Source organism: Mobula hypostoma, chromosome 9 (assembly GCF_963921235.1).
Source record: "Mobula hypostoma chromosome 9, sMobHyp1.1, whole genome shotgun sequence".
Classification (NCBI taxonomy): Eukaryota; Metazoa; Chordata; class Chondrichthyes; order Myliobatiformes; family Myliobatidae; genus Mobula; species Mobula hypostoma.
Genome location: NC_086105.1, coordinates 141,215,753 through 141,242,782, shown reverse-complemented (window position 1 = coordinate 141,242,782; position 27,030 = coordinate 141,215,753). Strand labels below are relative to the sequence as shown.

The 27,030-nt window shown below is 44.7% G+C and overlaps 1 protein-coding gene across 4 annotated transcripts in view; it reads right to left on the bottom strand.

Moving 5' to 3' along the window:
- Positions 1–27,030, bottom strand: part of caskin1 (CASK interacting protein 1) — a 740,245-nt gene that overhangs the window by 110,767 nt on the left and 602,448 nt on the right. For all 4 annotated transcript variants that reach the window (XM_063059322.1, XM_063059323.1, XM_063059324.1 and 1 more), the window contains exons 7-9: positions 17,516–17,624; positions 10,757–10,865; positions 10,166–10,260 (exon numbers count right to left, since the gene is read on the bottom strand). In XM_063059322.1, coding sequence (XP_062915392.1) covers positions 10,166–10,260; positions 10,757–10,865; positions 17,516–17,624 — 313 coding nt within the window. The remainder of the gene's footprint in view (positions 1–10,165; positions 10,261–10,756; positions 10,866–17,515; positions 17,625–27,030) is intronic.

Here is a 27,030-nt window from a genome sequence, read left to right as displayed (position 1 = left end):
CACAGCATTCTTGCTATTGATTTTGTTATTCTATGTTGCAGGAAGATTTGCTTCCCAAACATTACACAATGAAAGTTGCAAAGGATAAAAGCAAGTTCAACTAAAGATAATGCTTGTGAGAAAATGGAAGCCAAGGGGCGAATATGAAGAGCTGGCTACCACTGGTTCAGATGATTTATTTATTAAGAAACAGTGCAGAATAGGCCCTTCAGGCCCTTTTGAGCTGCACCACCCAGCAATCCCCTGATTTAACTCTAGCCTAATCACGGGATGATTTACAACAACCAATTAACCTCCCAACTGGAATATCTTTGGACTTGTGGGAGGAAACCCATATTGACAGGTGGAGAACGTACAAACTCCTTACGAGGCAGTGGCGGGAATTGAACCTGGGTCACCTGTGCTGTAAGGCGTTGTGCTTTACGCTACTGAGCCACCCCATGGTACGATGGTGCAGCAGTAAGAGAGGAACTTGCTCAGTGGGGCTCGGTACTGATGATGTTTACCCTGACTGGGGTGTCCAAAACTACAGGCCACAGTCTCAGCACAAGGAGTCAGCTACCCCGTATCGAAACAGAATGATGGAGTCACACGGACCTTCAGCCCATATGTTGACCAAGATGCCCAGAGAGGCCATTTATTTGCATTTGGTCCATATCCCTCTAAACCTTTCCTAACCATGTACCCATCCAAGTGTCTCTTAAACCTTGTTAAATGTGTCTGCCTCAACCACTTTCTCTGGCAATTCATTCCATGTACGGATCACCCTCTGGGGGGAAAATTTGCTCCTCAAGTTCCCATCATATTACTTCCTTCTTACCTTAAACCAGGGGTTCCTTAAGGTTGTTGTAGCCGGGTTGGTAATGGGGAAAAGCTCCCACTACCTATTAAACACTCCCAATGGCGTGCGTCTCAAATAGCCTCTGATAACCAAGTCCAGCTCCTGGCCTTCACATGTAGCTTAGCTACTAAGTTCAGTGGAACCATTTCTATTGACAGGAGAAGGGGCAAAGGTGGGTTAATGGTGCCTTAAACCCAGTCGCTTTGGGTGGATGGGGCTCGTCAGCCATGGTTGGCAGCTCAATTAGGCGAAGGAACACTCTGATCTCAAACCTCCGCTGCCTTACAGCCTTCCCACACATGGGGAAGGCTTTGGGAGTAAACCCCGAGGGAAAGTCTGGAGCTGGGGTCCCTGAGGAAATCCTACGTTGAGTTCAATGTTGACTGATGCTGCTGGTGCCAAGCTCTATTATCTCTGCCGTTCCTTTGGATTCATCAGATGCGTGGAGAGGAGGTGGGCAACAGCTTGCTCTCCATATCGTACTGCCCTGGCTCGTGTATCTAGACAGCTAGGATGCAATATCCCTGGTCCACTCTGATTAATGAAGGCTCGCACTCACTCTCACCCTAGACCAAACTGGGGTCTATGGATTCCTTGGTTAATGGTAGGGGTCCATGGCGTAAAAGAATTTGGGGCCCCCTGTCCTAAACCTATGCCCTCTAGTTTTTCATTGTGCAACCCTGGAGTTAGTTGGAGGTAATTCCGTGTAGACGTTAGACGCCAGTTTTAAAAAGTGAGCAAGGCCTGCTGGGTCTTGTCTGCGGAGCAGGATATTTCTTGGGTTAATAGTAACTAGGATGAAATAGCAAAGGCCAATAGAATGAAGTGGGGTTTGAGCAGAGCAGACATTGTGTGAGTGGACAGTGTTAGAGTGGTCAGGCTCAATGGGCTTGGGTGAGGACAAGCAAAGGCTAGAGGTTAAGTTTGAGAAGTTGGAGGCATAACAAGTGTAGGCAGGACGGTAGTTCAGGCAATGGAATGTCTCATCTCCTGTGAAATGTGAGATTTCAGGGTACCTGACAATCTCCCTGATGACTACATCTGCAGAAAGTGCACCCAACTTCTGCTGCTAGCTGACAAGCTCTAGTAACTGGAACTGGAGCTAGATGCACTCAGGTAGACTCTCTGGGAGGTTGAAAACTTCATAGGTGAGTCTTTTACTGAGATGGTCACACCCAGAGTGCAGGGTTCAGACGGTAGGTGGGTGATCACAGGAGAAGCAAACAAATAAGCAGTCAGTACAGGCATCCCTTGAGTGTACTCCCCTCAGCGACACATAGACCCCTTTGGATACTGCTGGGGGGGTTGACCAGCAGCAGTCAGGCCAATGGAACTGTGGCCGGCTCCGAGGCTCAGCAGGGAAGGGTAAAGTCAGGCTGAGCAACAGTGACAGGAGACTTGATAGTTAAGGGCACAGCCAGGAAATTATGTGGCCATGAAAGAGATGCCAGGATGGTGTGTTGCCTCCCAGGTGCTCGTGTCCAGGATGTCTCAGAGCGGCTGCTGAAGATTGTCAAGGGGGAGGCTGTGGTGCACATAGGTAAAAAGGGGAAGAGGGGGCTGTGAGTATAGAGAGTTAGGGAAGAGGCTGAAGAACAAGACCTCCAGGGTAGTTAACTCAGGATTATTCCCAGTACCAGTCAGGCAGGAACAGGATGGTAGTGCAGATGAGTGGGTGGCTGAGGAAGTGGTGCAGGGGGCAGGGTTTCAGATTTCTGGATCATTGGGAACCCTTCTGGGGAAGGTATGGCCCGTACAAAAAGGGCAGGTTACATCTAAACCCGAGGGGGACGAATATCATTGTGGGCAAGTTTGCTAGAGCTGTTGGGGGGAATATTTAAACTACGTTATGTTGTCAAGGTGATGGGAACTGGAGTGATAGGGCTGAGGATATAGCAGCTGGTATACAAATCAATGTGCAGTGAGACTGTGAGGAAGGACGGGCAGATGATGGAAAAAATTGCAATCAGTGGGATGAGATGCAGTGTAACATGGGGGCAAAATTGAAAAGGGTGAAGAATACAGGAGTGGAGGTGTTATATTTGAACGCATGAATAAGGTAGATGATCTTGTAGTGCAGTTGGAGATTGGCTGGTATGACATTGTGGGCATCACTGAGACGTGGCTGAAAGAAGATCATGGTTGGGAGCTTAACATCTAAGGATACACCATGTATCAAAAGGACAGGCAAGTAGACAGAGTGTGTGAAGTGGCTCTGTTGGTAAAAAAAAGAAATCAAATCCTTAGAAAGAGGTGACATAGGACTGGCAGAAAGTGTAGAATCTCCGTGGGTAGAGTTTAGAAACTGCAAAGTGTAAAAAGACCTTGATGGGAGTTGTATACAGGCCTCCAAACAGTAGCCAGAATGTGGGCTACAACTGTATAAAGAGCAATGTGGCGATAGTCATGGGGGATTTCAATATGCAGGTAGACTGGGGAGATTAGGTTGGTGCTGGATCCCAAGAGAGGAAACCTGTAGAATGTCTATGAGATGGCTTTTTAGAACAGATTATGGCTGAACCCACTTGGGAAAAGTCAATTCTTGATTCGGTGTTGTATAATGAACCAGATTTGGTTTAGGGAGCTTAAGGTAAAGGAACTCTAGGCAGACTCATCATTATATGATAAAATTCACTCTGCGATTTCAGAGGAGGAAGATGAAGTCAGATGTATCAGTATTAGAGTGGAACAAAGGGAATTACAGAGGCGTGAGAGAGGAACTGGCCAAAGATGATTGGAAGGGGACACGAGCAGTGACGATGGCAGAATAGCAGTGGCTGGAGTTTCTGGGAGAAATTCAGAGGCACTAGGTATATACATCTCAGGATGAAGATGTATTCTAAAGGCAACCATAGCTGACAAGAGAAGTCATAAAGAACATAAAAGCAGAAGAGAGGCATATAATAGAGTAAAAATTAATGGCAAGTTAGAAGATTTAGATGCTTTTAAAAAACACCAGGAGACAACTAAAAAAGCCATAAGGAGGGAAAAGATAAAATATGAAGTTATGTTAGCCAATAATACCAAAGAGGATACCAAATGTTTTTTCAGATATAGAAAGTGTAAGAGAGAGGCAAGAGTAGATATCGGACCACTGGAAAGTGAAGCTGGAGAGCTAGTAATGGGACAAGGAAATAGTGGACGAACTAAGTAAGTATTTTGCATCTGTCTTCACTGTGGAAAACACTAGCAGTATGGCAGAAGCTCGAGAATGTCGGGGGCAGAAGTGAGTACAATTGCTAACACTATGGAGAATTAACTTGGGAGGTTGAAAGGTCTGAAGGTAGGTAAGTCACCTGGACCAGATGGACTGCAACTCAGGGTTTGAAAGAGGTAGCTGAAGTGATTTTAGAGGCATTAGTAATGATCTTTCAAGAATCACTAGATTCTGCAGTGGTTCCAGAGGACTGGAAAGTTGTAAGTGTCACTACACTCCCCTCCCCAGTTGGTATGGAAGGCAAATGTAACGTTAGCATTCATTTTGAAAGAACTAGAATATAATGGGCAGCATTGTAGCACAGTGGTTAGCACAACACTTCACAGTGTCGGGGACCCGGGTTCAATCCCCCCTGTAAGGAGTTTGTATGTTCTCCCTGTGTCCATGTGGGTTTTCTCTGGGTGCCCTGATTTCCTCTCAGAGTCCAAGTACGTACCGGTTGGTAAGTTAATTAGTTACTGTACATTGTCCAGTAACTAGTCTAGGACTAATTTGGGGATTGCTGGGCAGTGTGGCACAATAGGCTGGAAGGGCCTATTCTCTACTGTAGTTCTATAAATAAATAAACAAACATGAGGAATGATGTGATGTTGATACTTTATAAGGCATTGGTCAGATCACACTTGGAGTACTGTGAGCAGTTTTGGGCCTCTTATCTAAGAAAAGATGTGCTGGTATGAGAGAGGGTCCAGGGAATTTCATGTGAATTATTCTGGAAATTGAAGGGTTAATGTATATTTGATGACTTTGGGTCTGTACTCACTGGAGTTTAGAGCAATGAGGAGGTTCTCATGGAAACCTATTTAATATTGAAAGGCCTGGATATAATGGATGTGGAGAGGATGTTTCTTATAGCGGGTAAGTCTAGGACCTGAGGGCATGGGATGTCCATTTAAAGCAGACTTGCCTGAGCCAGAGGGTGTTGAATCTGTGGAATACATAGCCACAGACAGCTGTGGAGGCCAAGTCACTGACTATACATAAAGCAGTGGTTGACAGGTTGTTGGTTAGTCGGGGTGTCAAAGGTTATGGTCAAAGTCACTTCGATCACATTTCTCCCCCATTCTGATGTTTGCTCTGAACCTCTTGACCGTGCCTGCATGCTGTTATGCATTGAGTCATTGCCACGTGATTGGTTGTTTAGATATTTGCATTAATAAGCAGGTGTACAGCTGTACCTTGTAAAGTGGCCACTGAGTGCAATTCTTGGTCACAGGAGAGACTCTGCAAATGATGGCAAATTGAGCAACACATAGAAAATGCTGGAGGACCTCAGTAAGTCAGGTGGCATCTATGGAGGGGTAGAAACCGTTACCTGGGACCAGAACGGTTGATTGTTTATTTCCCTCCATAGATTCAGCCTGACCTGCTGAGTTCCTCCGGTACTTTCATGTTATTCCTGGAGAAGTCTGTGTCTGCAGCACCACCTGCTGTATTCCTGGGGGATTGACTGAAATTGCCACAGCTTAATTTGTAACCAATAAAAAAGCATGAACTAACATGTCAATCAGAACATAAACCACTTCCGAAGCTTATAGTAAGTAGCTCACACAAAAACGTGGAAATCTGCAGATGCTGGAAAGCCAAGGCCGCACACACAAAATGCTTTAGGAACGCAGCAGGTCAGGCAGCATCTATGAAAGTGAATAGATCGTTGACGTCTCGGGCTGAGACCCTTCTTCAGGTCTGAGAATGAAGGGGGAAGACGCCAGAGTAAAAAGGCGGGAGGGGAGGGGAAAGAGGCTCGCTAGGAGATGATAGGTGAAGTCAGGTGGGAGAGAAAGGTCAAAAGCTGAAGGAGGAGGAATGTGACAGGAAAGGAGAGTGGACCATAAGAGAAAGGGAAGGAGGAGGGGACAAGATTGATCTCGGCCTGAAATATCGATGCTTTGGAATTGCAGCATCCCGCAGACTTTCCTGTGTTTATAAATACGTAGCTATCCTGTTAGAAACTGTACTCTTCTACCAATCTCAGAACCTGAACAACTTTGATTACTGAAGTAACTGCTCTTCGCGTTCTAGCTTTTAGTCACCTGCATTCCTCACTCTTCCCTAGGCACCTGCACGATCTTTTTATGTCATATTGAGTTTATTCAACTCCTGAGCAATTCAAGAGAGGGGATGGCCACATGGAAGGGAAAGTACAAGAGGATATCATTATCTAGAAATGTATTCCCAACTGGTCACACTAAATCTGTTACGCTATCATATTGAAGCTGCGATAATCTATCATATGACCATTCTGAAATGCTGATAGTTCAGCAGTAGGCTGCCTCATCTGCTAATATTTGCTGCACACCTTTCCCAGTCCCTGGTTCCTATGCTCCCTCTCACTCACTGGGTCCCTGGTTCCCACATTCTCTTGCGACTTACTGGGCTCTCATTAAACTTCAACACAAGAGATTCTGCAGATGCTGGAAACCCAGAGAGACACACAAAATGTTGGAGTAACTCAGCAGGTCAGGTAGCATCTACGGAGAGGTATAAACAGTCGACGTTTTGGGCCAAGACCTTTCATCAGGACTCATGAAGGGTCTCAGACCAAAACATCGACTATTTTTTCCTCCCCATAGATACCCCCGTCTGACCTGCTGTGTGTTCCTCTAGCATTTTGTGTGTGTTGCTCGCATTAAACTTGCCAGGTTCATTGTGAATTCTATTGTAGCACTGTGTAATGTATCAACAAAAAAGTGAATTCAAAATCTGTTGTGTTATTAATAGGAATAATGTCCAGTACTCTAAACATCTATTAACCTAGCCCCACCAGAGTCTCGATTATCTGTGTTTTATTTACTCAGTGTCTGAAATTAATTCTACTGAGGTCAAAGACCTTTGAAATCAAGAAATAATTCAGGGAATGAATTTCCAGATGCAGACTCTTCCCACAGAATCCCACTGTTATCAGACTCTTGAATGGATATCTTGCACAATAAGATGGGCTGTTGCGCTCACAGTGATATCGCATGTTATCGGTGACCTGATCAGAACTTTGCTGGTAGCTTTTACACTTTATTCTGCGTTGCTATTGTTTTACCTTGATCTAGCTCAACGAGTTGACTTACTAAAACGGTAATGTAGGACAAGCTTTTCACCGTATCTTGGTGCATGTGACAATAATAAACCGTTAATCAAAAATTGGTCTTTTGTTTCTGTTACTAAAGCCACCCATGAGATCGCCAGCTATTGTATCACCGCTATGCAATTGGCTCCAAAGGATTGAGAGAGGCTGCAGACAGCTGTAGTCTCAGCCATCTCCATCATGGTCTAAACCCTCCCCACCATCGAGGACATCTTCAAAAGGCGATGTGTAAAGAACGTAGCATTCATCATTAAGGACCCTCACTACTCGGGATATCCCCTCTACTCATTACTACCATCGGGAGGAGGTTCAGGAGCCTAAAGGTCCACACTCAACATTTTAGTAACAGCTTCATCTCCTTTGCCATCGGATTTATGAACGGCCTATTAATACTATAGAATGGATACTACAGAGAGAGTGCAGAGGAGATTTACAAGGATTTTGCCTGGATTTGGGAACATGCCTTATGAGACTAGGTTGAGTGAACTTGGCCTTTTCTCCTTGGAGCGATGGAGGATGAGAGGTGACCTGATAGAGGTGTATGAGATGATGAGAGGCATTGACCGTGTGGACAGTCGGAGGCTTTTTCCCAGGGCTGAAATGGCTAACACAAGGGGGCATAGTTTTAAGATGCTTGGAAGTAAATACAAGGGGGATGTCAGAGGTAAGTTTTTCACACAGAGAGTGTTGGGTGCGTGGAATGCACTGCCAGCAACGGTGGTAAAGGTGGATACAATAGGGTCTTTTAAGAGACTCGTAGATAGGTACATGGAGCTTAGAAAAATAGAGGGCTCTGGGGTAGGGAAATTCTAGGCAGTTTCTAGAGTAGGTTACATGGTTGGCACAACATTGTGGGCTGAAGGGCCTGTAATGTGCTGTAGATTTCTATGTTCTAATTAATTTATTTTAACTTATAATTTTTTATATCTTGCACTCTTTTGCTGCCATAAAGCAACACTTTTCAGGACATTTGTCAGTGATAAGAAACCTGATTCAAATTCTGGTGGCCTGTCACCTCAACCCGTGAGTCACGGGCATCAACTGCACCTTGAGTCCTCGTCTACAGTGGGTGGTAGGACCTGCCAGGTCCAGGGGAACGAGTGGGAGGTGACCAGACTCCACAATGCTATTCCATCTCTGAGGTACTTCCTGCTGGCCTCAGTGGCAACAATCTTTGTGCTTACTGGGGTGTGACAGATTATTGCGAAGGACCGTTCGAACTCCTTACTGTTCCTTACCCCAGCGTTACACCTGCCCATACACCTCCTCCCTTACCACCATTCGGGGCCGGAAACTGTCCTTCCAGCTGAGGCAACACTTCGCCTGTGAGTCTGTTGGAGTCATTTACTGTAACTGGTGTTCCTGGTGTGGCTTCCTCTACAGCGGTGAGACCCGACCTAGATCGGGGGACTGCTTTATCGAGCAATTAGGTTCCATTCGCAGCAGTCCGGATTTTCCGGTGGCCACTCATTTTAATTCTATTTCCCATTCCCATTCCCACATGTTGGTCCATGGCTGTCTCTACTGACACGATGAGGCAACTCTCATGACATTTGTCAGTGATACAAAACCTGATTCTGATTCTGGCGGCATTTTGCAACACTTCGCGTTCTGGGTAGCCTCCAACCTGATGGCATGAACATCAAGTTCTCCTTCTTCTGGTAATTTCTCCCCCTCCCCCTTCTCTCCTTTTCCATTCCTCATTCTGGCTTCCCTCTTACCCTTTCTCTCTCCTCAACTGTCCATCACCTCGTGGTACACTTTGGAAGGACAAACTCCAAGGCAGAGTACAAAGTAAATGGCAGGATACTTGGTAGTGTGGAGGAGCAGAGGGATCTCGGGGTACATGTCCACAGATCCCTGAAAGTTGCCTCACAGGTGGATAGGGTAGTTAAGAAAGCTTATGGGGTGTTAGCTTTCATAAGTCGAGGGATAGAGTTTAAGAGTCGCGAGGTAATGATGCAGCTCTATAAAACTCTGGTTAGGCCACACTTGGAGTACTGTGTCCAGTTCTGGTCACCTCACTATAGGAAGGATGTGGAAGCATTGGAAAGGGTACAGAGGAGATTTACCAGGATGCTGCCTGGTTTAGAGAGTATGCATTATGATCAGAGATTAAGGGAGCTAGGGCTTTACTCTTTGGAGAGAAGGAGGATGAGAGGAGACATGATAGAGGTGTACAAGATAAAAAGAGGAATAGATAGAGTGGATAGCCGGCGCCTCTTCCCCAGGGCACCACTGCTCAATACAAGAGGACATGGCTTTAAGGTAAGGGGTGGGAAGTTCAAGGGGGATATTAGAGGAAGGTTTCTTACTCAGAGAGTGGTTGGTGCGTGGAATGCACTGCCTGAGTCAGTGGTGGAGGCAGATACACTAGTGAAATTTAAGAGACTACTAGACAGGTATATGGAAGAATTTAAGGTGGGGGGTTATATGGGAGGCAGGGTTTAAGGGTCGGCACAACAATGTGGGCCGAAGGGCCTGTACTGTGCTGTACTATTCTATGTTCTATGTTCTACCTCCCTCTAGTGCTCCTCATCTTTCCCTTTCTCCAATGATCCACTCTCCTCTCCTATCAGATTCCTTCTTCTTCAGCCCTTTATTTCTTCCACCAATCACCTTCCGACTTCTCACTTCATCCCCCTTCTCCCACACACCCACATTCCCCCTCACCTGGCTTCACCTATCACCTTCTAGCTCATATCCTTCTCCTCCCCCAACTTCCTTATTCTGGTTTCTTCCTATTTCTTTTCCAGTCCTGATTAAGTGTCTCAGCCCAAAATATCGACTCTTTATTCCTCTCCATAGATGCTGCCTGATTAGCTGAGTTCCTTTAGCATTTTGGGTGTGTTGCTCAAGATTACTAGCAGCTGCAGAATCTCTTGTGCTTATTATTGTGAAGGGCACTGACATAGTAGAGAAGATTGTCGAATGTCATTCAGTGGTAAGCCCTGGAGGACTGGCGTCCCCCGGTGTAATCACAAACGTCCAGTTTTTATAAAAGTTGATGTAAAATATTTTCACTCACTGTAATAACGTCTCCCGTCTTCACGTTAAGGCTGGTCAGGTCATAGTTATTACAGTAGTCCTTTACCGCCCTGACCTGCAGGGCCGCTGAGGCATCTGCAAGGACGGAAAGAAGATCCATTATCAGAGGGAGATGGCTGGGGATCGCACCTCTTCGAGTCACAGAGCCTTACCACACAGAAACTGGCCCTTCATCCCACTGAGTCTGTGCTGAGCATAAGTACCCATTTACACTGGTCCCATTCTATCTCTCCCCACATTCCCAACCCCACCCCCCCGCCTGAGATTATATCTCTCACCCAGGCACTGGGGACAATTCACAACAGACAAGCACCTGGAGGAAACCCGCACGGCTACGGGGTGCCGTGCAAACTTCATGCCGACGTTCCTGGAAGTCAGGATTGAACCTGGGTTGCTAGAACAGTGAAGATGCAGCTCTTCCAGTCAGGTTGCTGTGGTGGACTGCCTTGTTGTGGGCAATAGGAAGTGAACTGTCTCCTCTCAACACCAACAGCACCCCAGCCAGTGCCTACCATCCATCTCTTTCTCCCACTCCACCATCTGGTTCCACCCCCTTCGCGTGTCCACGAACCTCTGAGCATCTGTTTGATTTCTTTGCTTGCTTGCGTTGCGGTGAATTGGTGGACGATGTCCAGGGCGGTCTGGTTGTAGGTGTTCTTGATATGTGCATTAACTCCTCCCTGAAAAGAAAAATAAATCGGCAACAGCTCTAACGTCTGTGTGCAAACAAAATGCTGGAGGAACCCAGCAGGCCAGGCAGCATCTATGGAAAAGAGTAAACAGTCGATGTTTCGGGCTGAGACCCTTCATCAAGACTGAGAGGGAACGGTCAATCCATGGCCGCCTCTTGTGCCAAGATGAGGCCACCCTCAGGGTGGAGGAGCAACACCTTATAATCCTTCTGGGTACCCTCCAACCTGATGGTATGAATATTGATTTCTCCTTCTGGTGAAAAAATTCCCCACCCCCCCCATTCCCCACTGACTTTTTACTTCTTCTCACCTGCCTATTACTTCCCCTGGACTCCCTCCTCCTTCCCTTTCTCCTATAGTCCCCTCTCCTCTCCTATCAGATTCTTTCTTATCCAGCCCTTAACATTTCCCACCCTCCTGGCTTCACCCATCACCTTCCAGCTTGCCTCTCTCCCCTTCCCTCACTTTTAATTCCGGCATCTCCCCACTTCCCTCTCAGTCCTGAAGGAGGATCTCGGCCCGAAACGTTGATTGTTTACTCTTTTCCCACAGATGCTGCCTGACCTGCTGAGTTCCTCCAGCACTTTGTGTGTGTTGCTTAGATCTCCAGTGTCTGCAGACTTTCTCTTGTTTATAACATCTCTATGGTGCTTCTTAACAGAGCAAAAGCCCTAATTTTCACAAGGGCATTGCCAAGCTCTGACTGATTGCCAGGGACAGACCAAAAGCTTGAATAGACAGATTTTAAGGTTGCCTTAAAGGAAGAAAAAGAAAGATAAAAGGTAAAGATTAACTTTATTTACACGGCCATGGGAAGAACGAACGTACTCCTTACAGACAAGGGCAGGGACCAAATCCTGATCTTATAGCTGGCTCTGTAAAACGATTGTGCTAACCGGAAGGGAAGCTTTAAGGAGTGAATTCCAAAGTGTAGTACTAAAGTAGCTGAATGCCTGGTCATTGCAAACTAGGGCTGTCCTTGAGTTAGATATCTTGGAGAGCAGTGTGGCTGGAAAAGTAAATTGGGACTAATGAAAAATTCAGTTAATTGTGACTAATTCACTAGGGACAAATGAAAAGTTTGGTTAATTGGGACTAACTAGGAGGAGGAGAAGATGGCGGCGCGACGCAGCTTGCGCGGCCACTCTGGTGAATGATATCTGTTATCTGTCAAGTAGGGTGCCGTGCACAATCCTGATCTGATGGAGACAGACGTGAGAGAACGGAGGAACATCTGAAATGCCTTTTCGCTGCTATTGTTACTGTGCGATCCTGAATCTCTGGAGGGGAAGGCCCCGAGTCCTCGGGACGGGGTCAAAGTGCTTGGCAGAGATGGTGCTGGGTGCTCGGTGTCGGAGGGCTGGTTGGAGGCTCGAAGTTTTCAGACAGACTCAGTGTCAGCTGTGGTCGGGTGCTTCCAATGCATTGACAGTTGTTGGTGACTGGAGGTTTATGGCAGGGGGGGTTTCTCCCTTCTGCTATCGGGACTATCGGGAGTCGATCGGAACTTTGAGACTTTTTTTTACCATTCCCATGGTCCGCTCTTTATCAAATTATGGTATTGTTTTGCACTGCTATAACTATATGTTATAGTTATATGGTCTTGTCAGTGTTAGTCTTTGGTTTGTCCTGGTTTTTTGTGATATCACTCCGGAGGAACATTGTATCATTTCTTAATGCATGCATGCATTTCTAAATGACAATAAACGAGGACTGAGTGTCCTCATAATCTAATTCACTGGGTCTAATGAAAAGTTCGGTTAATTGGGACTAATTCATCAGGGGCTAATGAAAAGGAAGGGAAGTGTTTAATGAGGGGGGGTTTGGTCAGTGTGCTGGCTGAAATTAAGACAAACGCAGCAAGAGTGGTGGACACATTACAGTCTACAGAGAATAGAACTAGTGAGGACAACTCAAATGGTATTCTTAGCATTTAAAGTGTGCAGCTATAGTAAAGTCAAAACCAGAATGCTGCACACTTTGAATGCTGAGAATACCATTTTGCTGCAGCAGTGCAATACATAAAATATACTATAATGTGTATTAATAAATATAAATGTACTATATTTATATATGTATATATGTGTCAGAAGTGGAAAGTGATGCTGAGCCAAAAGACCGGTTATGACCTTACTGCATGGTAGAATAGATGTAAGGAATCGAATGACACACTTCAGCTTCTCTTCTTTACACACACACATACACACATATATATAGAAAGAAAGAGCTGTATAAATAGATAAATAATATTCAGTTCTGTGCAAAAGTCTCAGGCACATATCAGTCTCAGCGAGGGTGTCTAAGACTTTTGCACAGTACTGTAGTAATTTTATGTATTGCACTGTACTACTGCTACAAAATAAAAACCAAATTTCATGACATATGCGAGTGATGATAAACCTGAATCTGATTTGGGTCTCTTTTGTGGACTGAGAGTGGGAAGGGGACAGGGAGAGGGGAATCATGGTTGGGAAAAGGGGAAGGGAGCAGGAAGAATGATCAATAAACCAATTGTTTGGAATCAAATGACCTTGGAAACATAGAAACACAGAAAACCTACAGCACAATACAGGCCTTTTGGCCCACAATGCTGTGCCGAACATGTAGTTACTTTAGAAATTACCTAGGGTTACCCATAGCCCTCTATTTTTCTAAGCTCTGTGTACCTGTCCAGGAGCCTCTTAAAAGACCCTATAATATCCGCCTGCACCGCCATCATCGGCAGCCCATTCCACGCGCTCACCACTCTGCGTAAAAAAACTTACCCTGGCAACTCCTCTGTACCTACTTCCAAGCACCTTAAAACTGTGCCCTCTCGTACTAGCCATTTCAGCCCTGGGAAAAAGCCTCTGACTATCCACATGATCATTGCCTCTCATCATCTTATACACCTCTATCAGATCACCTCTCACTCTCTGCCGCTCCATGGAGAAAAGGCCAAGTTCACTCAACCTATTCTCATAAGGCACGCTCCCCAATCCAGGTAACATCCTTGTAAATCTCCTCTGCACCCTTTCTATGGTTCCCACATCCTTCCTGTAGTGAGGCGACCAGAATTGAGCACAGTACTCCAAGAGTGGTCTGATCAGGGTCCTATATAGCTATAACATTACCTCTCGGCTCTTAAACTCAATCCTACGGTTGACGAAGGCCAATGCACTGTATGCCTTCTTAACCACAGAGTCAACCTGCGTAGCAGCTTTGAGTGTCCTATGGACTCGGACCCCAAGATCCCTCTGATCCTCCACACTGCCAAGAAAGACCTTGCCTGGTGTCTCAGGACTGGGTTTGTTGTCACATGCTCCATCCCCCCCAAGCACAGCTTCTCTGCCACCAGTCCCACACCCCTCCCGCTGTGCAACACCTTCACCATTCCCAACATCCTTTTCTCACGCCAGATTTACAAACTCGCTCTCTGTTAACAAATTTCACGTCACATGCCGGTGATAATAAACCTGATTCTAATTCTGCTCCACATTGACAAAGTCTTAGGCACCCTAGCTGTATATATGTTCCTAAAATGTTGAGTGTCTGTCTTCTGTCCTCTGTACCTCCTCCCTGATGGTAGCAATGAAAAGAGGGCATGCTCAGGGTGATGGGGTCCTTAATGATGCATGCTATCTTTTTGAGACATTGCCTTTTGAAGATGTCCTCAATGGTGAGGAGGTGAATGCCGATGATGGAGTCCAACTACCAGTTTGGACATTCAGGACAAAAATAAGAAGAAAGTTATGAACATGTTGAATTCTCTCAAGAGGCTGGTAGATGCTAAGTCACTGAGTATACTGAAACAGAGATTAGTGGACTTTTAGATATTGAGGGCATCAAGGAATAACGGGTCAGAAGTGGAACGTGATGCCGAGCCAAAAGGCCCCGGTTATGACCTTACTGCATGGTAGAATCGAGTGGCACACTTCAGTTTCTCTTTCTTACATTCTTATGCGGAGTGTGCAAGAAGAATTTTCCTGAGCCTTTTCAGGCTTCAAGTGAGCCACATTATTAAAAGTGACAGTGATTTCTCATACTCAATGACGTATGAAATTGGGATTATTTCATGGTTTTCATTGACATGTACTAATGGGAGGTTGCGTATAGGAAAGGAAAATTATTCTTTGGGAAATCAATATCAACTATGTCCTATTTTGTCTGTAAATTTACCTGGGTAGATCTTGCCACTGTGGCATTAAGTGCAAATGGCTAATATCAAGTCTGCAGCCATTATCTATACAAGTGAAAGTTAAAATGGGGAGACACAAGAGATGCTGGGAGTCAAGATTGACACACACAAAATGCTGGAGGAACTCAGCAGGTCAGGCAGCATCTATGGAGAGGAATAAAGAGTCAGTGTTTCAGGCTGAGTCCCTTCATCAGGACTCACAATGAAGGGTCTTGGCCTGAATCATCTACTGCTCATTTCCCTCCATTGATGCTGCCTGACCTGCTGAGTTCCTCCATCATGTTGCTTAACGTGGGGAGAGATGTAGAAATAACAACTGACTCACTTTCAGCCGTCTTATATAACTGGGCAGGTTTAAGTTCAAACCCACTTTATGTGCTTTTGCCCACGCATTTGCTTTCTAATGAAGGGTTAACACCATGTTAAATGCTCAGGAATTAAACAACCACACAGATAAGCTGACTACCATGAATGTTACGCAAATATAATCTTCTTCAAAATGTTACTGTGAAATAAAACCCAACTTTCTCTGAGAAATCCAAACAAAACAAGTTATTTGGTGAAATGATTTTCATGCAAATAGCGTGGGGGAAATTAATGTAATCCAAACATGGAACACAGAATACAGAAGAGTACAGGTCTTTAGGCCTGTGATGTTGTGCTGACCCTTTAACCTACTCCAAGGTCAATCTAACCCAAGAGTTCCCAACTTCTTTATGCCTTGGACACCTCCATTAACTGAAGGGTCAGAGGACCCCAGGTTGGGAACCCCTGATTTCCTCCTACATTGTCTTCCATTTTTCTATCATCCATGTGCTTATCTAAGAGTTTTTTAAATGTCCCTCTTGATTCCGTCTCTACCAATACCCCCAGCAAGGCATTCTACTCACACACCAGTCTCCGTGTGAAAAGGTTACCTTTGATATCTCCTCCTATTCTTTTCTCCAACCATCTTAAAATTTTGCTGTCTTGAATTAGCCACTACTGCCCTGGGAAAAACATCTACTTTCGCTATACCACTTATCATCTTATACAAACCTTTAAACAAATTTTCTTAGACCTTTTAACTATTAAGATCACAGGGAAAATTTACAAGGATGTTGCCAGGACTGGAAGATCTGAGTTATGAGGAGCCATTGAATAGATTAGGACTTTATTCCTTGGATCGTAGTAAATTGAGAGGAGATTTGATAGAGGTATACAAAACCATGAGGGGTATAGATAGGGTAAATGCTAGCAGGCTTTTTCCACTAAGGTTGGGTGGGACTACAACTAGAGGCCATGGGTTAAGGGTGAAAGGTGAAAAGTTTAAGGGGAACTTGAGGGGAAACTTCTTCACTCAGAGAGTGAGAGAGTAGAATGAACTGCCAGCACAAATGGTGTATGCAAGCTTGATTCTCCTGTTTGAGAGAAGTTTGCATAGGTACATGGATAGTAGGGATACGGAGGGCTATAGTCTCGCTGCAGGTCAACGGAAGTAGGCAATTTAATTGGTTCAGCATGGACCAGAATGGCTGAAGAGTCTGCTTCTGCACTGTACTTTTCTATGACTATGACCTGAGACACCCAACAATTGGAGATCCAAGTGGCTTGGTCTCAACCACTTCAAGACATCTGGACCAAGCTCTTGGAGCTGGGGTTGAAACTCACTTGAGATTAGTAATGATCGAGTGGTTGCCTTTGTTCACGAACCAGTGCACGTGCTCATTGAGACCGCGAGGCTCTTACTGCTAGGCTCGCCGCTCGAACCCACATTGCAGCAGTAAAACTAAACTTTGTGAATTAATGTATTACCAGAGGATGTGTTTTTAAAATTAGACGGGTGTGGGTGGGGGAGTTTAAATGAGATGTGAGGAGGTAACTATTTTATGCAGAGAGTGGTACGCACCTGCAGTTGGTTACGGGAGGTAATAGTGAGAAGCAGACATTTGAGCAAAGTTAAAGAGGCTTTTGGCGAGATACATGTACATGAAGAGGATGAAGGGATATGGGCAAAACATGGGAGGAGGACATTACCTGGGGTGCACCTGGTTGACAGATGAGTGGAGCACCAACATGGAGGCTGTATACAGAAGGGCCAGAGTTGCCTCTACTTCCTGAGGAGACCGAGATCCTTTGGAGTATGCATGCCTCTCCTCCACATGTTCTACCAGTCTGTTGTCGCCAGTACAACCTCCTATGCAGTGGTGTGCTGGGGCAATGGCATCAACACGAGTGATGCCAACAGTCTCAATAAACTGATTAGAAAGGCTGGCTCTGTTATAGGAGTCAAACTGAACACACTGGAAGTTGTGGTAGAACGAAGGACCCAACAGAAAATCCTGGCAATCTATCTATCTAGGTTCCTGGTCTAGTTTGTGCAATTTCTCCTTGAAAGTTGACCCTTGGGATACCAGACTGGTAAATCAACACCACCCTCCTTCCATGTGCCCAGGACTATTATTCTCACAAGAGATCTTACTTCTAATAGTAGACGAACTACGTCAGTCTTCCCACACAGTGCGGCTTCGTGCAGCGCTGTTCCTGCTTTTGTCTGGCGGTTGATATCTATTCCGGCCTGCAACAGGAGCCTGTGGGGAGGAATTAAAAAAAGATTCACAGCATCATGTGGCTTGACCCACAAATTCCACACTGCACGTTAATCACCCATTGATGATATTTCTACACTAATCTGTCAACACTTCTTGCGGCCTTGGTAAAGCAGTCAGTATAACCCACCATGGACAACCTCTCCTCTCCCCTCTCCCATCAAGCAGAAGATACAAAAACCTGAATGCATGGTCCACCAGGCCCAAGGACATCTTCTGTCCTGTTGTTATTAGATTCCTCGGATGATAAGATGGACTCTTGACCTCAAGATCTATCTCATTACAATTGCATACTTTACACTTGTACTTTCTCTGTGACTGTTGCACTTTATTCTGCATTTTTATTATTTTACCTTGTTCTATCTCAATGCACTGTGTAATTATTTGATGTGTATGAACAGTATTCAAGACAAGCTTTTCACTGTGTCTTGGTACATGTGACAATAATAAACCAATACTAATAACTATTTTTTTCTTTCATTCTATGCTCCCCACTGACACCTAGCAGATTCTGCCACCTAGCTACACAGGGAGCAAACTGCAGCCAATTAACCCACCAACCCGGATGTTTTTGGGACATGGATGGAAATCAGGACACCCAGAGGAAACCCACACGATCACGGGGAGAACATGAGAACTCCACGCAGACAGCATCTGAGACTAGGATCGAACTCGGTTCTCTTGCGCTGTGAGGCACTACCGTTGCCACTTCCACACGTCTACACACGTGGAAATGAAACATTTCCAAATGAGTATAAACTTCAGAACATAAAGGTATGTGCGAAATAGGAGCAGGAATCAGCCATGTGGTCCCTGGAAACTGCTCCACCATTCAATGAGATAGCTGATAGGGTCTTGGGGGTATTGGGTATTTGATCCTCCACAATATTCCGCGTGAGAATTTAAACTGGAGGTGGTAGATGGTAGAGTTCGACATCAACCCAGCACGGATGGAGAGCACGCTCGGGAGCAGTCTGTCACTGGATCAAACTCGGGAACCTCTGTTCTCAAGCCCGACGCTGATCTCACTGCGTCACCAGCCAACCTCAGCTCACACGATCCTGCCCAGCTTCCTTAATCTTTCACCCCCATCCACCCCAAAAATCTAGAATAAAGTAGCATTTTCTGTTTTATTTCAGATTTCCAGCATCTGCAACTTATTTTTTGTTGTACAATGATCCATCACAGCCTTGACTATGCTTAATGATGTAGCTTCTGTAGTTCTCAGGGACAGAGAATTCCAAAGACCAAGAATATTAACTCTTCTCTATCTCAGTCTTAACTGGGCATTCCCTTGATACTGGGAATGTATCCTCATTCTGAATTCTTCACAACCAAGAGGAGGCACAGTATCGATAAGATTATAGTAGTCACCATAATGTTACTTCAGCACCAGAGACAGCACCAGGTTCAATTCTGCTGCTGTCTGTAAGGAGTTTGTAGTTTCTCCATGTGACCATGTGTGTTTCCTCCAGGTGCTCTGGTTTCCTCCCACAGTCCAAAGATGTAGGTTAAATGACCACATGGGTGTTGAAGGCGACGTTCACTCATTGGGCCGGAAGGGGCTGTTACTGTGCTGTATCTCTAAATTAAATAAAGTAAGTTAAATAAATCTACTCTCTCAAACCCCCTCAGTTAAATTTCAGTTCCTAACCCAATTTTAGAAAGTGGACTTGCACAGTATTTTAAAGAATGAAGTGAATTTGAATTGAAGGCTGAAGAGATTTTCTCAGTGACTTCAGGGGAAAGGAAAGATTATCACTGTTGTATCAGACAGACAGGAAATCATTTTCACCTGCTTTCATACTGTACAAGCCTTCCATAAGAATCATCTGAGATTAAATTAAATCTTTAAAGCAAGTTGAAGCCAAATTGCTAATAGCTGAGAGGAAAGTAGTGATTGACATCAGCTTATAGTGTACTTAGCAACCAAAAGCAGGAACAAGATGAAGATGCATTAACAAATCCAGTCCACTCATTCCATCTCCCATTGATCAGAAAGTTCATGTGACAGTATCCTATGCCGCTCATGAGGGCATCTAGAACTAAGTGGCATAATCTATGGTTAAAGTGATGCCTGTTTAAGGTAGGAGTGAAGAGGGATTTCTGGTCTCAATTGTGAATCTCTAGATCTCCACCCCAGAGAACTAGAATCATTACATAGTGCTAAACATGATGGATTTTTACACTTCAAATACAAAACCTGCAGATGCTGTAAATCTGAGCTAAATTCAAAAAATGCTGGAAATACTCAGCAGGTCAGGTAACATCTGTGGAAAGAGTAACAGGTAAATATTTCTAGGTTCAATACCCTTAATCAGATAGACCTTTGGATGACAGAGTAATCTTATCATTGTTTTGTTGCAGTAATTCAGCTAAATGTTGTGTAGCGACACTTGTGTGTTGTCCCCAGCATTTCCCAGATTGTGACGTTTGTTAATGGAAACAACACATTGCACTGTTTGTTTCGATGTACTTGTGATAAATTTATTGAGATACACTACAGAATAGGCCCTTTCGGCCCTTCGAGCCCCGCCACCCAGCAATCCCCCGACTTAATCCTAGCCTAATCATGAGACAATTTACTATGACCAAATAACCCACCAACCGGTACGTCTTTGGACTGTGGGAGGAAACTGAAGCACCTGGAGGAAACCCATGCGGTCATGGGGAGAACATGCAAAACTTCTTATCTGTAATGTACAAACTCCTTGCGGGCTGCGGCGGGAATTGAACCTGGGTGACCTGTACTGTAAAGTGTTGTGCTAACCACTATGCTACTGCACTGGTAATGAATCAAAATTAATTTGAAATTACCTTGTACATTTCATATATCTGTATTGGTTAAAAGTGAGATTGAATGGTCAGGAAGGTGGTACTGCAATGCTCCGTGGAGAGCAGAGAACATGACAAGGCACAGAAGACAACATGGTCATCGATTGCAAATAAGGAAGAGCTCAGTTTGTGATGCTCGTTCGTATCGCTGGACCCTGAGATACAGCATGGAATAAGGCCTTCTGACCCTTCAAGATGCTCCGCCCAGCAATCTCCCAATTTAACCCTGGCCTAATCACGGGACAATTTACAATGACCAATTAACCTACTAACTGGTATGCTTTGGACTGTGGGTGGAAACTGGAGCACCTGGAGGAAACCCACGTGGTCACAGGGCGAGTGTACAAACTCCTTACAGGCAAATGGCAGGAATTGAGTCCAGGTCACCTGTACTGTAAAGCATTGTGAGAACCACTATACTACTGTGCCATCCTTGTGGGGTTGAGGGAGTTGAACTGCCCCAGCGTAAAGGCTTTTCCACTTAACAAAACTCTCCCACATTTCCTGTCTTCATTGGACAAGACGGACAACCACCTGTCATTGGTTAAAAAATAGAATGTAGGACATTACAGGCCCTTCGGCCCACAATGTTATGTCAACCCTTTAATCTCGTGCAGAGGATGGTCCATATATGCACTGTGCAAAAGTCTTAGGCACCCAGCTATATATATATATACATGTGCCTAAGACTTTTGCACAGTATTGTATGGAACAAGTTGCCAGAGGAAATGAACAGTAAAATAACAATATTTAAAAGACAGATGGACAGGTGTGTGGATAGGAAAGGTTTTTGAAGGATATGGGCCAGATGGTAGCAAGGGGGACTAGCCTTGGCTGGCATAGATGAAACAGGCTGAAGGGCCTGTTTCTGTCCTGCATTTACACTATGAGGTGACTTTATTTCACGTACTGTATATCCCAGAGGAGGCTGTAAATGAGGCACAAGATAATCGTTGTTTTAGCAAAAGTATAAAAGTACTGCTATTAGGGAATCTTAATGCGTCGCAGCAACAACTTGGCAGTAAGATCATAAGCAGAGACACTGTTCCAGGATGCTGTGATGGCTGAACATTTGGCACAGCAGCAATTATTGATGGAACATGAGAAGCTTATTAATGGAAGGGGGATTTGGTTAATGGGCTGTGTTGTTAATAGAATATCTGAAAGCGGCAGGCTGATTTGGAGGGCAGCAGAAAACAGGTGTGACTTTCTTTAGTAGTTTCCATATCCCTTCCAGTATACCTCAAATGGCACTACAGCCTTACTTAAGAGCATAATGCTGGGAATACACTAAAAGGAAATGTTTGAATGGTGAGAGATCGCAGAGCTCTGAGATACAGAGGAATCTGGGCGCCTAAAGCCCGGATCACCAAAGGCAAGTATGCAGATGCAGCAACAGATTAGATTTGTTTGTCACATGTACATCGAAACATGCAGTGAAACGTGTTGCTTGCATCAATGACCAAATCAGTCTGGGATTTGTCCTGGGGGCAGCCCACAAGTGTCACCATGCTTCCAGAAGGGTAGCATGCCCTGTAGGTTAGTGTATTTGGGGGAAATGTACATAATTTGCAACCACCGAAATTGAGTTGGGGTTTCACTTTAAGAGGCTCTTCTGACGTGATGACATAATCCCATAAAAGGGCTTTGACCACGTTTTGTGTTCAGTTTTTTGGAGTTCAATAAATGAATTATCCCTTTTTTCTCTTAAACATAAAATGTCTCATGTCATTTTATTTGCGAAAACCAACTAACCCTAATCCTAACTGTACGTCTTTGGAATGTGGGAGCACCCTACTCCAGATGCTCCGGAGATTCGGGTCTACGGACTCAATTTAGTTCGGAATGCTGTTGCTTACTTCCATTGTTTGCAGGATTTGGGTTTTTTTTTATTTCTCTGTGTATTGGAGGGTGGTTTGGTCTTTCATTTTTTTTTAGTTGGGTTCTTTTGGGTTTCTTGCTTTCTGGCTGCCTGTAAGGAGACAAATCTCAAGGTTGTATAATTTATACATACTTTGATAATAAATGTACTTTGAATCCCGGGGGAAACCCAAGCGGTCACAATCACAAACCCCTTACAGACAGCAGCGGGAATTGAACCCCAATCAGTATTCACTGGTGCTGTAAAGCGTTTGTGCAAACTTCTACACTGCTGTGGTCCTCTCCCCTCTCCCCTTTAAGCCCTTGTCCCCAGTACTTGATCCTTCTCACTGTGCATTCACCCAGTCAATGACCATCATGATCTTGTACACCTCTATAAAATGACCCATCAGTCTCCCACAGTCCAATGAATAACTTACCAACCTGACCAACCTCTCCCTATAATTCAAGCACTCAAGTTCTGGCAACATTCTTGTAAATCTTCTTTGCATTCTTTTCAGCTGAATGACATCTTTCCTCTATCTAAAGCAATATTCCAGGTGGGACCAAACGTGGGAAAACGGGACTAGATTTGAAAGGTATCTTGTTTGATTTGCCAGGCTCAGCTGAGGGTCTGCCATGTTGGTGTCAGAGGCATGGCGACATGGGCAGGCTAACCCCAGCATACCCCAGACTCTGGTTGTCTTTGACACAAACACTGCATTTCACTGTATGTTTCGATGTTTCGATGTTTCAATGTACATGCAACAAATAAAAGACAGGATTAAGATGATAATCTGAATTTTAATATAATCTTAATCTCATGATGATTTATCCTATGCCTCTATGATCTGGTCACAGAGAGAACTTACAATCTCCACCCAGACAGCACCAGAGGCTGGAATGAACTTGGGTTACTGGAGTGGGGAGGTGGCAGAACTCCCTACTGCACCTTTATGTCCCTTCCAAAACTTGAGGGCAATGGGCTTTTAGGTCCCTCTTGTACTTCACTGTGAACACATTACATAAAAGGTGCATATTTACCACCAGGGACACCAGGCTGTGCCAACAGTCTATCATTGTCACCTTTTCCCTGCCCTGCAAATCAGGCAAGTTAGAACTTCCGGCACAAAACATATTGTTGGCATAGCCATCATAATCAAAGATCCCACCCGCCCCAGACATTCAAAGATCAAAGTGAATTTATTATCGAAGTACATATATGTCACTATCTATAACCCTGAGATTCATTTTCTTGCAGGCTGTTACGTACCCCGTAACTGGGTTGCCAAACCAGCAGAAATGGATCACTCAGTTGGAGTCTGGATTACTAGAACTAAGAAAGTTTTATTAAAGAAACAAGCAACACAGTACTCTAATCAAAAGGATAATAAATGCAACAGTTCAGCAATGATAAACACACATGTACACAGAATTAAGATAACAGGATCAATCAAGCTCTATCGTTGTCTAGGGGTAAATGACCAGTTTCAAAGTGATGCAAAGTTCAGTTCAATTTAGTTCAGTTCAGTTCGCAGTAATCGCTGCCGTGGGAGATGGACAGTGGGGGGAAGGAGAGAGAGAGCAAAACGAATGAATATTCAAACGGCTTCCACACACAGACCTTCGATATTCTTCGCAGTCAGCTTTCGTGCGAGCCCTTTGTGATGTCATCTAAGGTCACCGACCGTGACCCCTCTGTTTCCAGATACGATTGTTTCTCTGCGGTGAACCTGGCACCCAGGCAAGGGCGGACACACACCAGGTTCCCGCCGATCGTACCTTTCCACCCCGTGCGTCTATGGCTTGATCCCGCGATCAGCCGTCCAAAACTTCCCACCGACTTGTGGGAGACGTACCGCTTCCAGGGTCTCGTTACCTTGGGGTGTCGTGTATCTTGCCTTAGCGAACCTGTACCTTTTTATCTCCCTGCTGGGGTATCGCCTGTCCATCACTTCAAACAGTTCAGGGTTCAAAGGGGGAGCTGATCTTGACAGCTCTCCTTCCATTACTCTCTCCCGTCCCTTCATTAACATCTCCAAATGCTGCTCCATTGTTTTCCTTATCTCTCTCTCTCCTGAAGACAGGTGGCAGACCAACTGCTGATCCTACTGGTGCCAGCACAGGACAGCTAACATCTTAATCTATGTGTATTCTCGTCACAAGGCATACTCAATAAGTCCATAATAGAATAACAACCATAACAAAATCAATGACATTCAACCAGTGTTAAAGACAAACAACTATGGAAATACTGCTACTACTACTAACAATAGTAATAAATAAACAATAAGTATCGAGAATATGAGATGAAGAGTTCTTGAAAGTGAGTCCATAGGTTGTGGAAACAGTTCAATTATGGGGCAAGTGAAGTTGAGTGACGTGAACCCCCTTGGTTCAAGAACCATTCAATAGAAGAATAAGGGGCAACTTTTTCCACACAGAGTGTGGTCGGTGTATGGAATGAGTTGCCGGAGAAAGCAGTTGAAAAAGTAATTGAAAAGGTAGTCAAGTAATAGCAGAGAAAGTAGAATCAAAGGCCACACCCATGCCAGACATTTTCTATTCCCCGCTTTCCCACTGGGCAGAAGATACAGAAGCCTGAAAGCACGTCCCACCAGCTTCTGTCCCGCTGTTATCAGACTCTTGAATGGACCTTGTATGGTGAGATGGACCCTTGACCTCACAATCTACCTCGGCGGGAGGAGAAGATGGCGGCGCGACGCAGCGCGACGCAGCTCTCCGCTGAAATGATATCGTATCTGTTAAATAGGGGCCGTGGACAATTCTGATTTGATGAAGACAGACGTGAGAAGCAGAGGAACATCTGGAGAAATTTCTGAAATGCCCAGTTCGCTGCTGTTGTTACCATGCGATCGAGAATCTCCGGAGGGTAGGCCCCAGATCCTCAGCTTTGCCTGCTGCTGGCGACCGAGGCCGAGGTCGAAGCGTTCCGATAGAGATGGCGCTCGGTACTCGGTGTCAGAGGGCTGATCGGAGGCTCGAAGTTTTCGGATGACTCAGAGTTGGACTGTGGTCGGGCATGGCAGGGAGAGTTTTTCTTCCTTCTCCCGCTTTCGTGAGATCTGGGACTTTCGATAAACTTTGAACTTTTTTTTACTGTGCCATGGACTGTTCTTCATCAAGTTATGGTATTGTTGCACTGTTGTAACTATATGTTATAATTATGTGGTTTTGTTAGTTTTTCAGTCTTGGTCTGTCCTGTGTTTCCATGATAACACACCGGAGGAAATATTGTATCATTTCTTAATGCATGCATTACTAAATGACAATAAAAGAGGACTGTGTGCCCTCATAATCTAATCTAATCAATGGTTCAGGAATAGCTTCTTCCCCTCTGCCATCCGATTCCTAAATGGACATCGGACCCATGAACACTACCTCACTTTTTTATATATATTATTTTTGTTTTTGTAATATTTTTGATCTATTTAATTTACATATATACTTACTGTAGTCGACTTATCTACTTTTTTCTATATTATTATGTATTGCGTTGTACTGCTGCTGCTAAGTTAGCAGATTTCACGACACATGCTGGTGTTAATAAACCTGATTCTGATTATTATTTTGTACTTTATAAACACAAGAAAGTCTGTAGTTGCTGGAAATCCAAAGTAACACACAAGATGCTGGAGGAACTCGGCAGATGAGGCAGCATCTATGGAAATGAATAAACAATTGACATTTTGGGCCAAGACCCTTCTTGGGGACAGAAGAAATTTATTGTTTTACTGCAATATAGTTTTCTCTGTAGCCTTTACACTTCATTCTACATTGTTATTGCTTTATCTTGTTCTACCTCAATGAACTGTGTAATGATTTGATGTCGATAAGCAGAATTCAGGACACGCTTTTCACTCTTTCTTGGTTCATGAAGCAATAATAAATCAAACGAAAGCCAATAAATTTTGAAGACACACGAGGTGCTGGAGGACTTCAGCAGGTCCAGCAGCATCTATGGGGAGGAGTAAGCCAATTAACATTTCGGGCTGAGACCCTTCAGCAGAAGCAAAACTTCAAATGTTTGCTCCTCTCCGTAGGTGTTGCCCAAGTTGCTGAGTTCCTCCGGCACTTTGTGTGCATTATGCTGGATTTCCAGCATTTTCAGCATCTGTTGTGTTTAAACTTTGAAGACTTCCACTAGGAGTTGCTCTCCCCACACTTAGGCCCAAGACCATTCAGAAATAGTATAAGATAATTACGTGGGGCTGGGATCAGCCCATGTGTATTGTCTGTGCTTGCTGATTCCAGGCTCTCTCCTGCTGGAGTGTTCCAAGTAATCACCCCCGATATTACAGTACCGCTCCTCAGATTAATGCAATTCTCATCTCCCGGCAGTTTAGCAGCACTGCAAAGTGAAGCACTGGCCTGTGACTGACAGGAGGTATTATGTAGGTGGTGCCTCTGGAGTGGAAGCTAGGCGTGGAAGCAATGAGTTTTCAATTACCCGGTCAATATTTCCTCTGCTGAGTGCAAACCACTTAAAGTGAGATCCCTTCCAGCAAGGAGATCAAGTGTAGGTGTTTTGGGATAATTCCTGTGTATGTCTCTCTCTGTATAGTTGTTTCTGTTTGAGGGTTTTTCTCTGTGTGTGTCTGTAAGTGTGTGAATTTGTGCGTGTTCCTGTTTGTGTGAATTTCTCTCTTTGAATGTGTGTGTCTGTAAGCAT